The 17,237-nt window shown below is 50.5% G+C and overlaps 1 protein-coding gene across 1 annotated transcript in view; it reads left to right on the top strand.

Annotated features, from left to right (window-relative positions):
* The window catches only part of APBA2 (amyloid beta (A4) precursor protein-binding, family A, member 2), a 62,601-nt gene that overhangs the window by 34,766 nt on the left and 10,598 nt on the right, over positions 1-17,237 (top strand). Inside the window, exons 4-7 of the mRNA XM_015419495.1 lie at positions 70-215; positions 7,967-8,002; positions 10,622-10,708; positions 16,295-16,480. Of these exons, the coding sequence (XP_015274981.1) occupies positions 70-215; positions 7,967-8,002; positions 10,622-10,708; positions 16,295-16,480 (455 nt within the window). The remainder of the gene's footprint in view (positions 1-69; positions 216-7,966; positions 8,003-10,621; positions 10,709-16,294; positions 16,481-17,237) is intronic.

Below are 17,237 nucleotides of genomic sequence, written 5' to 3' on the forward strand. Positions count from 1 at the left end.
TGCCCTTTTTTTTGTCACTCCCTTGCCGTTCTGCCTGGGAGGGAAATAATTGCCTGCCTCTGCCTTCAGTTCCAGGCCCTTGCGAACCCGAAGACCTCATTGATGGCATTATCTTCGCTGCCAATTACCTGGGCTCCACGCAGCTGCTCTCTGAGCGTAACCCGTCCAAAAACATCCGCATGATGCAAGCGCAGGAGGCGGTGAGCCGTGTCAAGGTAGGAGATGTTTTCGAGCAGCAGGGGGTCCCGCAGGGTCCCGCGAGAGCCGGACTCTGCCGAGCCGGAGCCACCTGGCGCTCTGTGTTCACAGCAGCAGACAGGTTGCTGCTATTCTTGGAGCCTCATATTAATTGTTTTCTTTTCTACCGCACGCCCCGTGTGTAGAGGAGCAAAATATCAGTCCGCTCGGGGGTCCTTTGAAATGTCTTGAAGTTGTCTTGTACTCAGTGTAGCTTCTGGATTCAGGGGGAAGGGAACGGTTTGCCTTTGAAAGATGAGAAAGGCATTGATTTTCGGATTTTCAGTCCATTTTTCAAAGAGCCACTCCCCGAGGAAGGACGAAAGGAAATACTTCTGTGCACCATGACTGATTAAAATGGGGAATTCACTGACACAGGGTGTTGTGATGGCCACAGGCGTGGAAGGCTTTCAGTGGGAATTAGAGAGATTCATAGAGGGAGAGGTCTACCTGGGGTTACTAGCCATGGTGACTAAAGAAAACCTCCACATTCAGAGTCAGCCAATCTCTGAACTGCAGTGCCTGGAGGCAACATCAGGGCAACACCTCAGTCTCTGTATTCCCTGTTGTTGGCCCTCCAGAGGAACTGGCTGGCCACTGTGTGAAACAGGATGCTGGACTAGGTGGACCACTGGTCTGATCCAGCAGGGCTGCTCTTTTCTTATGGGCTTGAGTTCTTAACCTCCACATTCAGAGGCAGTCAACCTATGAATCCCAGTGCCGGGGTCAACATCGGGGAAGCCTCTGTTCCCTGTTGCTAGACCTCCAAAAGGTCTAGTGCAGAAAGGACCTATGTCTGTACCTTTTAGGCATTCCCCACATCAGTTCTCAAACGGCTGTATTCCATCTCTGCATTCCAGTTCCGTAGCCTGCAGATACACGACCCGAACTCTCTGTTTAAATATTTACTCCTGAGGTTATGCTATCCCATTGGCAATTAGATAGGCATTTGTGAGCAAGCGAGTCTATTAAGGGATGCTTGGGCCTGCAGGAGCCCTTTTTTTTGTCACTCCCTTGCCGTTCTGCCTGGGAGGGAAATAATTGCCTGCCTCTGCCTTCAGTTCCAGGCCCTTGCGAACCCGAAGACCTCATTGATGGCATTATCTTCGCTGCCAATTACCTGGGCTCCACGCAGCTGCTCTCTGAGCGTAATCCGTCCAAAAACATCCGCATGATGCAAGCGCAGGAGGCGGTGAGCCGTGTCAAGGTAGGAGATGTTTTCGAGCAGCAGGGGGTCCCGCAGGGTCCCGCGAGAGCCGGACTCTGCCGAGCCGGAGCCACCTGGCGCTCTGTGTTCACAGCAGCAGACAAGTTGCTGCTATTCTCGGAGCCTCATATTAATTGTTTTCTTTTCTACCGCACGCCCCGTGTGTAGAGGAGCAAAATATCAGTCCGCTCGGGGGTCCTTTGAAATGTCTTGAAGTTGTCTTGTACTCAGTGTAGCTTCTGGATTCAGGGGGAAGGGAACGGTTTGCCTTTGAAAGATGAGAAAGGCATTGATTTTCGGATTTTCAGTCCATTTTTCAAAGAGCCACTCCCCGAGGAAGGACGAAAGGAAATACTTCTGTGCACCATGACTGATTAAAATGGGGAATTCACTGACACAGGGTGTTGTGATGGCCACAGGCGTGGAAGGCTTTCAGTGGGAATTAGAGAGATTCATAGAGGGAGAGGTCTACCTGGGGTTACTAGCCATGGTGACTAAAGAAAACCTCCACATTCAGAGTCAGCCAATCTCTGAACTGCAGTGCCTGGAGGCAACATCAGGGCAACACCTCAGTCTCTGTATTCCCTGTTGCTGGTCCTCCAGAGGAACTTGCTGGCCCCTGTGTGAAACAGGATGCTGGACTAGGTGGACCACTGGTCTGATCCAGCAGGGCTGCTCTTAAGTTCTTATGGGCTTGTGTTCTTAACCTCCACATTCAGAGGCAGTCACCCTATGAATCCCAGTGCCGGGGTCAACATCGAAGAAGGCCTCAGCCTCTGTTCCCTGTTGCTAGACCTCCAAAGGAACTGGCTGGCCCCTGTGTGAGACAGGATGGTGGACTAGATGGACCCTCACTGGTCTGATCCAGCAGGGCTCTTCTGATGTTCTTATGCAGGCCTCAGCCTCTATGCCCTGTTGTTGGCCGTCCAGAGGAACTGGTTGGCTGCTGTGTGAGACAGGATGCTGGACTAGGTGGACCACTGGTCTGATCCTCCAGGGCTCTTCTGAGGTTCTCCTCAGGGGAAGGCCTCGGCCTCTTGGCCTTGTTGTTGGCCCTCCAAAGGAACTGGCTGGCCCCTGTGTGAGACAGGAGGCTGGTCTAGATGGACCCTCACTGGTCTGATCCAGCAGGGCTCTTCTGATGTTCTTATCAGAGGAAGGCTTTGGCCTCTCTGCCCTGTTGTTGGCCCTCCAGAGGAACTGGTTAGCCACTGTGCGAGACAGGATGCTGGACTAGGTGGACCACTGAGCTGATCCAATAGGGCTCTTCTTATGTTCTTATTAGAGGAAGGCCTTGGTCTCTGTGCCCTGTTGTTGGCCCTACAGATGAACTGGCTGGCCACTTTGTGAGACAGGGTGCTGGACTAGATGGACCCTCACTGGTCTGCTCCAGAATGCTAGTGGCAGATACATCACACCCTTCTCGTTTGCACTGCAATCTCACTGGATAAACGCACGATTACTTTTGCAGGTGCACAAACCCAACCTTACAGTCCCGGTGCCACAAATGTTAAAAACTCTTATGTTTTTATGGACTAATGTTCTTAATTTCCGTGTTCAGAGGCAGTCAACTTCTGAATCCCAGTGCAAGGAGACCACATCAGGGGAAGGTCTTGGCCTCTAAGCCCTGTTGTTGGCTGTCCAAAGGAACTGGTTGGCCACTGCATGAGACAGGATGCTGGATTAAATGGATGATTGGTCTGATCCAGCAGGACTCATATGTTGTTATAGTGAATCTCCACATTCAGAGGCAGTCAGCCTCTGAATCCCAGTGCCAGGAGGCCACATCAGGGGAAGGTCTCAGGCTATATGCCCTGTTGTTGGCTGTACGAAGGAACTGGTTGGCCACTGTGTGAGATAGGATGCTGGACTAGATGGACCACTGGTCTGATCCAGCAGGGCTCTTCTGATGTTCTTATGAAAGCCATTGGTCTCTATACTCTGTTGTTGGGACTCCAGAGGAACTGGTTCACCGCTGGGTGAGATAGGATGCTGGACTAGATGGACCCTCACTGGTCTGATCCAGCAGGGCTCTTCTGATGTTCTTATGAAGGCCATTGGTCTCTGTACTCTGTTGTTGGGACTCCAGAGGAACTGGTTCAACGCTGGGTGAGATAGGATGCTGGACTAGATGGACCCTCACTGGTCCGTTCCAGGAGGGCTCTTCTGATGTTCTTGTTAGGGGAAGGTCTCGGCCTCTGTGCCCTGTTGTTGGCCCTCCAGAGGAACTGTCTGGCCACTTTTTGAGACAGGGTGCTGGACTAGATGGACCCTCACTGGTCTGCTCCAGAATGCTAGTGGCAGATACATCACATCCTTCTCGTTAGCACTGCAATCTCACTGGATAAACACATTATTACTTTTGCAGGTACACAAACCCAACCTTACAGTCCCGGTGCCACAAATGTTAAAAACACACACTTCTGCAGTGCTGTGAGGTGCGTGGAGATCCCTTTGTGAATGGCACGGGGGTTAGTCGGAGGTGAACTCTGCCCACGTTTTATTGAATGCGCGCAAATGAAAATTAAATATAGCCCCCGCCTCCAGTGTTCCCTCTAAGCTGAGTTAGTGTGAGCCAGCTCACAGTTTTTTTTAGCCTCCGGCTCACACATTTTTGTCTCGGCTCAGGAAGGGATGGCTCCAGAGGCAAACTGATTTATGCGGCAGCCAAGTTGCTCGCTCACAACTTCAATGCCAGCAGCTCACAAAGTGGAATTTCTGCTCATAAGATTCCACAGCTTAGCGGGAGCATTGCCCCCGCCCCTGGGGTTTAGGGACTGAGGCCTGATTTTAAACTTGACGCCTGTCAACTGAGGCCTGATTTTAAAGGTTGATGGAGCCGGGTATGTTTAGCCTGGAGGGGAGACGACTGAGAGGTAGGTGACATGATCCCCATCTTCAAGTCCTTGAAGGGCTGCCCTATAGAGGATGGGGCGGAGTTGTTTCCTGTGGCCCCAGAAGGTCGGACCAGAACCAACCGGTTGGAATTAAATCAGAGGAGTTTTTGGCTAAACATGAGGAAGGACTTCCTGACAGTTAGGTTCCTCGGGGGAACAGGCTTATTCGGGAGGTGGTGAGCTCTCCTTCTTGGGAGGTTTTCAAATATAGGCTAGATGGCCATCTGACAGCAATGCTGATTCTGTGAACTTAGGCAGATCATGAGAAGGGAGGGCAGGAAAAGGTTGCATCAGTGCTTAGTTCTCGTGGCCCTTTCTTACACGCTCAGGGAAATGCTGATCGCTACTTTGGTGTTCAGGAGGCAACTTTTCTCCAGGCCAGTTTGGGTGGAGATCCTGGAGGTTTTTTTTCATCTTCTGGGCATGGAGCAGGTTTTTTTTCATCTTCTGGGCATGGAGCAGGGTATTTGTGAATTTCCTGCATTGTGCAGGGGGTTGGACTAGATGACCCTGGAGGTCCCTTCCAATTCTATGATTCTATGAAATGTGATGCTTCTAACCAAGGCCTGATTTTAAATGTGATGCTTGCCGAGGCAAACCCCCAACACCACCACAATAATCTTCATCTGTGGGGCTTAGCCTTCATGTGGCATCTCAAATGTCAGTGGTTTACACCAGTGACAGTGAGAGCCCGTGTGGTTTCGAGGTTAAAGTGTTGGACTACGATTTGGGAAATCCAGGTTCGAATCTCCTCTCACGCCACAGAAGCCTTCCTCTGGGCATAGAGCAGGGGTCCCTGGGGGGTGGTGCGGAGCAGCTGTGAGTTTCCTGCATTGTGCAGAGGGTTGGACTAGATGGCCTTTGGGGCACCCTTCCAGCTCTAGGCTCCTTTGTCGGGGACTTGGGTTGCAATCCAGGTGTCTCTTTGCACAAGTTACTCCCCCTGGAAATATTTTATTTATTTGTATTTATACCCCGCCCTCCCCACAAGCGGGCTCAGGTAGTCAGATCCAGGTAGTCAGCCGTGTTGGTCTGAAGCAGTATTTTAAAAAGAGGAAGGAATTTTTCTCCAGGCCAGTTTGGCCAGGGATCCTGGAGGTTTTTTGCCATCTTCTGGGCATGGAACAGTCGTCTCACAGTCAGGAAGTTTCTCCTGATATTTAGCCGGTAACGTCTCCCTTGTAATTTCCACCCACTAGATCTAGTCTTGCAATCCGGAGCAAGAGAGAATAGATCTGCTCCATCTTCTACATGACAGTCCTTCAAATACTTGAAGACGGCCATCATGTCCCCTCTAAGCCTTCTCTTTCTCAGGCTAAACAGACCCAACTCTTTCAGCCTTTCCTCGTAAGACTTGGATTCCAACCCTCTCACCATCCTGGTTGCCCTCTTCTGGACACGCTCGAGCTTGTCAACATCCTTCCTAAAATGGGGTGCCCAAAACTGGACACAGGACTCCAGGTGGTCTTTGGTGGTCTTAAAGATGCCCCACTGGACTCCAAATTCGTCCCCCCTGGAAAGTTTAAAATGTGTCACCATTTGGGGGCCTTTCGATGAAGCATCACAGTTCCCTTTCCAGGTAGCTGGATTTGCAGTGATGGATGCCTGGGGCGGGCAGAATATTTTGCAATAGACACATCTGGATGGTGGTTTAATTCTGGGCCGCAGGAAGAGAGAGAGAGAGAGAGAGAGAGAGAGGCACGCTCTTGTTTCCCGGTGATCCGCGTGGTTTGGCACACGAAACGGCTCTGGCATCACTTGGAACCGAATCTGCAGGCCATGAGCGAGCACCGATCGTGTCACGACAAAATACCGTTTAATTAGCATTGATGTTGCGCTGTCAGGTGTACTTAGTAGGCGGTCTGTTAAAAGAAGAGACAGAAACCTGCCAGCTATTTATATTTTTAATAGCTGTTCAAAGGTGCGCACAGTTCGTTATCAGAAGGGGGCAGAGAGAGAAATGTATTTTTTTTTAATTTTGCCAGAGCGAGTAGAATTTGGATTTGTCAAATCCCACCTTTTCTAGCTTGCAAGAAATACCGCTTGTCTGAGTTAATTACAGTCTAGCTTTCTGTGCGGCTTTTTGTGGTGTGGAGCCGTGTGCCTCTTGGGACTTACAGGTGCAGAACATATTGTAGAATTGACCCTATATGTGAAGCATGGAAAACAGGGTCCCTGTATCGTGTTTTCCCCCAACCCCTCTATAATTCATAGCGACACTTATTCAGTGTTGTGATATTGTGCATTTCCCTGCCTCCATTTGATGATGGAGTGGAGGGGGAGGTATTCGTGAATTCCCTGCATTGTGCAGGGAGTTGTACTAGATGACCCTGGAGGTCCCTTCCAACTCTATGATTCTATTTGCCATGATGACGAATTAGAACCTCCATGTTTAGAGGCAGTATACCAATTCTGGAGGGCAGCAGACTGGGAAGAGGCTTTAGCCTGTTTGTAGGCCTTCCTGGGACCATCGGGTTAGCCACAGTCTGAAAACCGGGCGCTGGACTCGATGGATCGTTGGTATGGAGCGCAGATTTTTGCGGTGAATTCCCAAATGCTTGCATTATGGGTTTTCATAATCCGTTGGGGGGTTTGCTTGCAGAAGCAGAAGGAAAATAGGTGGACGAAAAGGACAGACAGAAGGAAATATTTCTTGACACGACGAGTGATTAAAATGCAGCATTCTCTGCCAGAGGATGTAGTGATGGCCACAGGCGTAGAGGGCTTTAAAAGGGAATTAGTCAGATTCATGGACGAGGGGTCTATTAATGGCTTACTAGCTACGGTGACTAAAGGGAACCTCCATGTCCAGAGGCAGTCAGCCTTTGATTCTCAGTGCTAGGAGGCAGCATCGGGGGAATGAAGGCCTCGGGCCTCTCTGCCCTGTTGTTAGACTTCCAGAGGAACTGGTTCTCCACTGGGTGAGGCAGGATGCTGGACTAGATGGACCCTCACTGGTGTGATCCAGCAGGGCTCTTCTTATGTACTTATCAGGGGAAGACCTTAGCCTCGATGCCCTGTTGTTGGCCCTCCGGAGGAATTGGCTGGCCACTGTGTGAGACAGGGTGCTGGACCAGGTGGACCACTGGCCTGATCCAGCAGTGCTCTTCTTATGTTCTTATGAAAGCCTCGGCCTCTGTGTCCTGTTGCTGGCTGCCCAGAGGAACTGGCTGGCCACTGTGTGAGACAGGGTGCTGGACTAGAGGGACCACTGGTCTGATCCAGCAGGGCTCTTCTGATGTTCTTATCATGGGGAAGGCCTCGGCCTCCATGCCCTGTTGTTGGCCCGCCAGAGGAACTGGTTGTCCACTGTGTGAGACAGGATACTGTACTAGATGGACCCCTAGTCTGATCCAGCAGGGCTCTTCCAGTGTTCGTCTGCTGCAGATTCAGCAGTGAAATCTGTTCCTAATTGCCAGTGTGCATCAGTCCGTTGCATTTGACATCAGATAGGAACAAGTTTGCACCTTATTTTTGCAAACATCTGGTGTGAGGATCAGGACTCGTGTGTTTGAAGGTTTCCTTGACTTTACACACTGTCTTTTCTCTCCACCCCCGTTCCCTTTCTTTTGTGCATTTGTCTGTTTTCCCTTTGTTTTTGTTTTAAATATATGCTTCTCCCCAGAGGATGCAAAAGGCAGCTAAAATCAAGAAAAAAGCGGTGTGTAAGACTTTTTCTTGACTCCTCGTGCCTGTTTTGGAGTTTTTGTTCTTCTTTTCCCTGTCGTCATCTTTGTTTGTCTTGGAGTGTCGTGACGTCCACTGTGGATCTCTGTAAAGCTGTGATTTTGGGTTCCCATTTGTGTGTCTTTTAAGTGTCAGTGACGGCTCCTCTGCTTGGTTTGCCCTTCTCTTCTGGGGCCTCTGTGTGTCTTGCCAAGCCCAGATAAATGCCATGTGGTTCCCTTGCTAGAATATCCCTTTTCTCTTAAGCCTTGACACATCTCCCCTGCTTGTAAGTTCCTGTTCCTTCGCTTGTTGTTGTTCTTCTATTCTGCGTGCTCCCTCTAGTGGTCGATTCGATATCACATTGCTTAATGTTTGGCATAAAAACCTGCAGTTTAATTTGCAGGGAGATATACCAGACATAAACCGATGTAATATCATATTTGACCACTAGAGGGAGCAAAACACATGCAAAACAGGGAAAACAAAGAAAAAAATAGGAGCTTACAAACAAGGAAAATGATAATGGGGAAATGCCCTTACTGTCCGTGATCTGTGGAGGAGACCTGGCTGCCGCAGTGTGTTGTGACCCATTCAGGAGATCCTGTCTTGTGATGTTTGGACTGTAAATGTGGTTGTGAAGTCTAGCTGTCTGCTTCTGGGAGGGCAACTGAGACACCCTTTTTTGTTTTGCATGTGGGAGTTTTCTCCGCAGTGTATTTGGCATGCTTTGAATGAGTTCCGAGGTATAAGGGTCCCTTGAAAGATTTCTTTCTCTCCAAACTCAGCAACGTGATCCTCCGGTGGGTAATGAAAGGCAGATTGGACTGCAGAGCTCAAATTACTTACACTAGGGTAAATGTATTGGAGTCACGGTGATCGGGGCAGGCCTGAAGCATTTTGACAACCCCTAACAGACATATTGGATTTCAGCAGCTGCAGAGAGGGCAAATTGGCTGGAGCATGGACTCTAATCTGGGGGAACCAGGTTCGATCCCCCACTCCTCCCCATGCAGCTGCTGGTGTGACCTTGGGACAGTCACAAGTTCTCTCAGAGCTGTTCTCTCAGGAGCAGTTCTGGAAAGAGCTCTCTCAGCCCCACTTACCTCACCGGGTGTCTGTTGTGGGGAGGGAAAAGGAGATTGTACACCACTCTGAGACTCCTTCGGGTAGTGAAGGGCAGGGTATAAATCCAATCTCCTTTCCCTCCTCCTCCTTTTCTTCTTCTCCTCCTCCTCCTGTTACATGCACTATAAAAAATTACCCTTTCCAAGTGAGAGATGAAGGCATGCCTGCAATTTTAATTCACCGGGGGGGGGGAGGGGTTGTTTCACCAAGGGCTCCCAATAACTTGATGTGCATGGCCCCAAATGACACACGATGCTAAAATTCTCTTCGTTGGTTGGCCCTAAAAAACAACAACAGCTAGGTGGGAGGAGAGGTTCCATAGATCAGGGCCACAGTGCTGGGTAAGGGAAGATTATCTCTCCTTTCTGTGCCTTTCCTCTGATCGAAAATGCTCCCCCGCCCCTAGCTTTTAGTCTCGGTATGTATACAAAAATTAGCACAATGTGAGCTATCGGTTATTTTTTTTTGCCCTTTACTGGGGTTTAAAGGAACATCCTTTAAAGGAGCTGCGGTGGCTCAAGTGGTTAAGACGCTGAACTGCAGGCTGTGGAAGGTCGGTAGTTCAGCAGTTCAAGACCCGAGTGCCGCATGACGGAGTGAGCTCCCGTCTCTAGTTCCAGCTCCTGCCAACCTAGCAGTTCGAAAGCAAGAAGTTGCAAGTAGATCAATAGGTACCACTACGGTGGGAAGGGAACAGCATTCCGTGAGCCTTGCTGTTTAGTCATGCCGGCCACATGACCACGGAAACGTCTTCGGACAGCGCTGGCTCTTCGGCTTGGAAACGGAGATGAGCACCATAACCCTAGAGTCGGATTCGACTGGCTTTCGAGCAAGGGAAACCTTTACCTTTTTAAAGGAACATATGGAGGGGGGTTGTTGTTACCGGGGGAGTGGGAGTTAACCCCCCCATCATTTCCCCCAAGAAGTATCTCCTTCTTAGGGTCAACACCCACACTGGAATCCCAATCACAGGAACCCATGGTGTCTAAGTGCAGAGGATCCTGTGAAGTTACAATTTCTGTGCCAGGTGGAGTCGCCAGTCCGAGCTTGGAGACCTCCCGGAATGACAACTGATCTCCCGACGACAGAGATCAGGTTTCCCTGGAGAAAAGGGAAGGTGAACTCTCCCCCTCTCCCCAGGCTCCACCGCCCAAATCTGCAGGCGTTTCCCAACCTGGAGTGGGCAACCCTGTGGCCAGGAGACGTTGGAGCCGTGTCTTCTGGCCGCCTCCGTGGTCATGGATATGGGAATCCGCGATTTAGAAGATTATCCGGGGACCTCAGTCTTAGGTGTTTTTTTGCTCTGGGCACAGGTTTCTCCTCTTCTTGTTTTTGCATGTATTTTGGACTCGGACTGTCCGAGAGAGCTGTTCTGTGTCGCGGTCCCTCGCTGTGGTGTGGTGGTCGTCCGTCCGTCATTGCGTCCGAAACGCCCGGCTGTCTCCAAGCGGGGAGGGCTTGACGTTCTGCCCGTTGTCTTTTCCAGAGCTCCGAGGGAGACGCCCAGGCCCTGACAGAAGTGGACCTCTTCATCTCCACCCAGAGGATTAAAGTCCTGAACGCCGACACGCAGGTGAGCCTGGAGCTGCGAGGTGGACGAGGAACCAGTTGACGTGAGTTGACGTTGGCGTCCTGCTTTGCTGCCGTTACTGAACTTGAGATACAAGACAAAAGGCGTATGAAAACAAGGGGGCGGAATGCCCGTGCCCAGATTTTAACACCAATAACCCATGAATTTAATAATAGTAAGACATATAAAGTACTCAGAACAAATTTTCCTGCGGAACAGGTGGAAATTCACTGGTAAAGTTGAATACAGGTAGAAATCCACCAGTGGAGTTTTTCCACAAACAATTTTAATATTTTTTTTAAAAAGTCCTTGATCTGTAAGTATTACTTCATACTTATTCTATTTATATCCCGCCTTGCCAAGACAAACTGGCTCAAGGTGGCGTACAAGTTTAAATATGATAAAACAATAAAATACAATAAAATACTTACAGATCAAGGACATTTTTTTGAATTTATTAAAAATTGTGGAAAAACTCCACTCGTGGATTTCTACCTATATTCAGCTTGACCAGTGGATTTCTACCTGTTTATGGAAAATTTGTTCTGAGTACTTTATATGTCTTACTCTTATTAAATTCATGGCTTATTGGTGTTAAAAGTTGGGCACATGCATTTTTTTTCTTGATTACGGAACTTGAAGCAGAGGGTTCCCAGGAGGTATTTGTAAATTTCTTGCATTGTGCAGGGGGTTGGACTAGATGACCCTGGAGATCCCTTCCAGCTCTATGATTCTGTGACATCTCCCATCCCATACCCTGCCCTCTTCAGCTCCCGTGGGGCTCACAGGATTGAAGGCACAGGGGTGGGGTGGGGGTCCTGCTCTCGCCTGTCATTCCACACAGCAGTGCCTCTTGACAGATAAACTGATGTAGTCACATGGTGGCCAACAACAGGGGTAGATTAGAGCATGCATCCTTCATCCTGGCATCCCGTAGTCAATTTGCTACAGGCAAGGCCCAGAGCGCCGAAAGCAGAAAATTCATTTAAACATCTATCCCACTTTCCCCACCAACGGGGACCCCCCAAGCGGCTCACGTCATTCTCCTCCCCTCCATCATATCCTCACAACGTCCCTGTGAGGTAGGCGAGCCTGAGAATGTGGGACTGGCCGAAGGTCACCCAGCCGGCTTTCGTGGTAGTGTGGGGATTCGAACTTGGGTTAAGTGCATGGACTCTAATCTGGGAGAACCGGGTTTGATTCCCCACTCCTCCACTTGCACCTGCTGATGTGACCTTGGGTCAGTCACAAGCTCTGGCACAGCTGTTCTTGAAAGAGCAGTTTGTGTCAGAGTTCTCTCAGCCCCACCCACCTCACAGGGCGTCTGTTGCGGGGAGGGGAAGGGAAAGGAGTTTGTAAGCCGCTCTGAGACACCTTTGGGTAGTGAAGAGCGGGGTATCAATCCAATCTCTTCTTCTCTTCTTCTTCTCCTCCTGGACCCTAGTCTGACCCTCGAGTTATTTTATTATTATTTATTTCTTAAATTTCTATCCCGCCTTACCCCAATGAACGGGCTCGGGGCAGCTCGCAACATAAAAACAGCAGCGATAAAAACAGTAGAACGATAAATAACAATAGCAGGCAAAAATCAGATCCCGTGCCTTGTTGTAAAGTAATCATTCCAAAAGGCTCCAGTGCCCAGATGATATCCAGAACAGTGGGGCACTGGAAGTAGGTCACAGACAGTGCCGTGGACGGGACAAGGGGGCACCACAGTGCATGGAATGCCCACCACCTCCACCCAAGGCCTGGCAGAACAGCTCCGTTTTACAAGCACTGCGGAACTGTGCTAGATCTCGCAGGGCCCTGACCTCAAATGGGAGCATGTTCCACCAGGCTGGGGCAAGGGCACCTTGCTGTCCTCGAAAGGCCTGGCTCTGTAGACCCATTGTAGGCGGGAGCCCCCCCCCCTCCTGGCATTGAAGCTGCACTGGCCCAATCCAGCGGCAGCCAGTTTGGAATCACAGGTGTGGCACTCTCTGTAAATATGAATGATTGGCATTTGTGTAGCCCTTTGGGTGTTCAGAGTGCTTCGAAGGCCTATTTTCCTTTAATCTCTACTACCACCCTGTAAGGTAGGCCGGGATAACCCCCATACTGCCACCAGGGGTACTGTTTGTTTAGCCCAGGCCAGCATACGTGATTTCTCCCTTCCTCCATTTTATTTTCACAACAACCCCATGAGGTCATTTAGGCTGAGAGGGAGCGGTCGACCTGAGGCAAACTAGTAAGTTCCGTAGCTGAGCAGGGATTTGAACCTGGGACTCCCCAGCGCGCTACCTGCAAGACCGTACCAGCTTGTATGATATCTTGCCTTCCACATTCCTCAACTATGTATAGACCCAGGGTCACTGGGGGAGTGGGGGGGGGTGTTAAGCTTTGAATTTCCTGCATTGAGCAGGGGGCTGGACTAGATGACCCTTGGGGATCCCTTCCAGCTCTGTGTTTGGTAATCCACTTACCCAGGCATCACTGGAACATCTGAGAGAGATCAAAAAAACTAATCACAGGAAATATATTTTAATTAAACCCGTAGCCTCTTGTTTTCGTACACGCAAAGCCAAACAGATGCTCTGTTCTGGACCCGTTCGCCTTCAGTCTTCCGATGTGCCAAATTGCCCACTTAATGAATTGGAGCGGCTGTGACTACCAGTGGCCTTGTGCAGAGGTTATATTATGGGGTGGACCTGACCATTTGTTATCTCGTTCGAAGGGGGGGGAGGCATGAGTGGAAATTTCTCTTCTCAGTGCCAAGAGGAGTTCGATATTGGTTCGCATCCTTTGTCATAATCTCCCAGCTGAAGATTTATCATACATATGTGAAGAACAGCTGACGGGTTCTTCATTCATTTCGAGTGTGGCCGAGTCGAGAAAAATGGGGAGGTGGGGGCCCCCTTAAATTCAAGAGAGTCGATGTCAGTTGATTTCCCAGCATGTTTTGTTGGGTGTGTGTTCATTCTGTGGCAGGAGTACCCAATGCGGTGCCCCGCTGGCATCTTTCTCGGTGCCCACCAAGTGGGTGGGGTCAGGTGGGGCCCATACTCAGAAAAGCTTCTGATTGGCCACGGGATAGCTGATTAAAATAACGTTTTAACGGCCGCAGCCACCACAGTTGTTGGTTTCATTCTCCCAAGTTCCTCTTTCCTAATGTATTTTTTAAGCTAACCCTCTTCGGTTCAGTTTCCCTGTGTGTGTGTGTGGCTATGCCCCTGTGGCAGCCATTTTGCAGCTGATGCCGTCTTTTCCGGCAGCCATTTTGTGTTGTTGGAATTCCTCAGATGCTCACAGACCCAAAAAATGTGGGACTCCTGGTCTGTGGGATCGGGATGATTAGTTCTTTTTAATGATTCGTTTAGAATATTAGGTTAGACCCAAAGACCCAGGTTCAAATCCCCACTGGACAGCTGATTAAAATAACCTTTTAGCAACAGCAACCACCGCCATGTTGGTTTTATCCTCCCTCATTCCTCTTTCCTAATATCTTCTTAAAGTTACCCCTCTTTGCTTCAGTTTCCCTTTGTGTGTGCGTGTGTGTGTGTGTGGCTGTGCCCCTGCGGCAGCCATTTTGCAGCCGCCACCATCTTTTCCGGCAGCCATTTTGTGTTGTCAGAATTCCACAGGTGCTCACAAGCTCAAAAAAGGTGGGACTCCTGGTCTAGGGGATATGAATGGTTAGTTTCTTTAAAAGAGCCAGTGTGGCTTGGTGGTTAGAATATTAGGTTAGACCCGAAGACCCAGGTTCAAATCCCTGCCCTGCCATGCATGTTACTGGGTGACCGTGGCCCTGTTACTCTCTCTCCACCTGCTTTGCCTCACAAGAGGGTTGTAAGGATAAAATGAGGACGGAAGAGCCACGTATGCTGCTCTGAGCTCCGTGGGCAGAATAAAAAAACGTACTAGATTGTTCCGGGGAAAAGGAAAATAAATCAGGTGCAACGAGTTGGCCGTGTCTCAGAGCCGCCTTGCTCACCGGCTGTAGCTCTTTCCAGCTCGACTTGTTTTTTCCGAGGCTGTTAGATTGCTCTGGATAGCCCGGAGCACTTCATCGGTGCTTAATAAATAACAGACGGGAACGGGGACTGCGGGGCCGCTGAAGAACACGCGTCTTGCAGTTGCATTTCACCGCCGGGCGTAAAAAGATAAAACTCAGTTTGGGGAGGGGGGCAAGAGCCCGTTCCCTTCTAGCCAACAGCAAGATTTAAGAGGGTGGAGAGGGTAATAAACAAACGAATCCGCTTCCCACGGTGACTAGTCGGGGTTTGGTCTCTGTGCCACCTCGCTGGGCTTTTTCTATGCTGACAGCTCTGACTGTTGGAGAGGTGCGGGCTCGCTGGGTTTGGTGTAGTGGTTAAGAACGCGGACTCTAATCTGGGAGAACCCGGGTTGGATGCCCCATTCCTCCACATGCAGCTGCTGGTGTGACCTTGGGTCAGTCACAAGTTCTTTCAGAGCTGTTCTCCCGAGGGCAGTCCTCGAGAGAGCTCCCTCAGCCCCACCTACCTCCCATTGTAAGCCGCTCTGAGACTCCCTCGAGTAGTGAAGGGCGGGGTATAAATCCAATCTCTTCTCTTCTTCTGATTTCAGCTGCAGAAGCAGGGAAAAGACCTCCCCCACCCCTCTGACTGTCGGGACTTCTGAGGCGTGGGTATTGAGTTAGGGGGCATGGCCCCGCGGTGCCCCACTGTAGCTACGCCCCTGCCGACCCAGTGTTTTTAGAAAGTGTTTGAGCAAGGCTTCTGGCTGGCTGTGTGTGCATGATTCAGAACATTGCTTCGACAGCAGCTGTCACCACAGGACAAGAAAAGGCCCTAGTCCTCGCTGAAGACCCCCAGAAAGTTATCTGCTGATCTTAATGCCCTTCAGGGGACATACCGGGAGAGGCAGTCTCGAAAGTACGTGGGGATAGGTTTGTTGGTTTCTGCTGCACGATTAACAAGTCCCAAGGGATTCTGATTGTGGGGAGCCATAGGCAGTGTTCCCTCTAAGCTGCGTGAGTGTGAGCCAGCTCAGTTTGTTAGCCTCCGGCTCGCACATTTTTGCCTTCGCTCAGGAAGGAGGGCTCCAGAGCAGTGTTCCCTCTAAGCTGAGTGAGTGTGAGCCAGTTCACAGTTTTTTAGCCTCCGGCTCGCACATTTTTGCCTTAGCTCAGGAAGGAGGGCTCCAGAGCAGTGTTCCCTCTAAGCTGAGTGAGTGTGAGCCAGTTCACAGTTTTTTAGCCTCCGGCTCGCACATTTTTGCCTTAGCTCAGGAAGGAGGGCTCCAGAGCAAGCTAATGTATGCAGCAGCCAAGTCGCTGGCTCACAACTTTAATGCCAGCCGCTCACAAAGTAGGATTTTTGCTCACCGGACTCCACAGCTGAGAGGGAGCATTCGTGGAATGGCACAGAGCCAAATGGGTGGGTGAGAAAAATCAGCCATGACGGAACACAGCAGGGCAGAGCGGGGGAGCCCAATGTAGACTAATCGCCGCCGCCTCAACCGTAGGCCAGGCGGAACGTCTCCGTTTTTACAGTCCCCTCCGGAACGGCATGAAAAGCGAGAAGGAAGACCTTTCTCAAGCATGGTTCTGGCTTTTCTGCATCCTCCTAGGAAACCATGATGGACCACGCGCTGCGCACCATCTCGTACATCGCCGACATCGGCAACATCGTGGTGTTGATGGCGAGGCGCCGGATGCCCCGTTCGGCTTCGCAGGACTGCATTGAGACCACTCCCGGGGCTCAGGAAGGGAAGAAACAGTACAAGATGATCTGCCATGTCTTTGAGTCTGAGGATGTAAGCGAAGCGCATGGTGCACGACATCCGTTCTTCCTCGGTTAATCCATTCCGAGGGTAGCTCTTTGCAACAAGCCGTGTCTTCAGCGGGAATCCCTCGCCCCCTTCCCTCTGTTCCCGTGTCCCATCACTGCCAACAAAAGGGCACGGAGGCCGAGGCCTTCGCCCTGGGGCTGCCTCCTGGCTCTGGGATTTGAAGGCTTGGTGCCTCCGAACGTGGAGGTTCCCCTCAGTCACCGTGGCCGGTAGCCACAGATAGACTGATCCTCCATCAATCTATCCAACCCCCCTTTTCAAGCGGTTTATTCCTGTGGCCATCGCGGCATCCTCTGGCAGCGAGTTCCACATTTGAATCACTCTCTCTGTGTAAAGTGGTGTTTCCTTTTGTCCGCCTGAACCTACTGCCCGTCAGCTTCACTGGATGCCCTCATGTTCTAGTTGTTGTTTTTTTTTGGGGGGGGAGAAAATTCTCTTCTGTCAACTCTCTCCACCCCATGCAGTTCTCTTTTGTCAGCTCCACCCACAACCAGAGATGAACTTGCTCTTTTTTAAAAGAATAAAGTATTCTTATGTTTGCATTGCTAACCCATGGCCAGATTTGGTACCTGGGGTATTCCAGTTCTGCATTAGGGAAAAGCCTGATTCATCCGGGGGGTGGGGTGGGGAGGTTGGCATCACTTGCCCCAGGGTAAATGCTGTGAGTGGGGAAATCATGCACAAATTCCTGCCCTCCTTCCAACCGGCTGTCCTCCCTCTC

The sequence above is a fragment of the Gekko japonicus genome, unplaced genomic scaffold (assembly GCF_001447785.1).
Source record: "Gekko japonicus isolate JY-2015 unplaced genomic scaffold, Gekko_japonicus_V1.1 scaffold653, whole genome shotgun sequence".
In the NCBI taxonomy this organism is placed as follows: Eukaryota; Metazoa; Chordata; class Lepidosauria; order Squamata; family Gekkonidae; genus Gekko; species Gekko japonicus.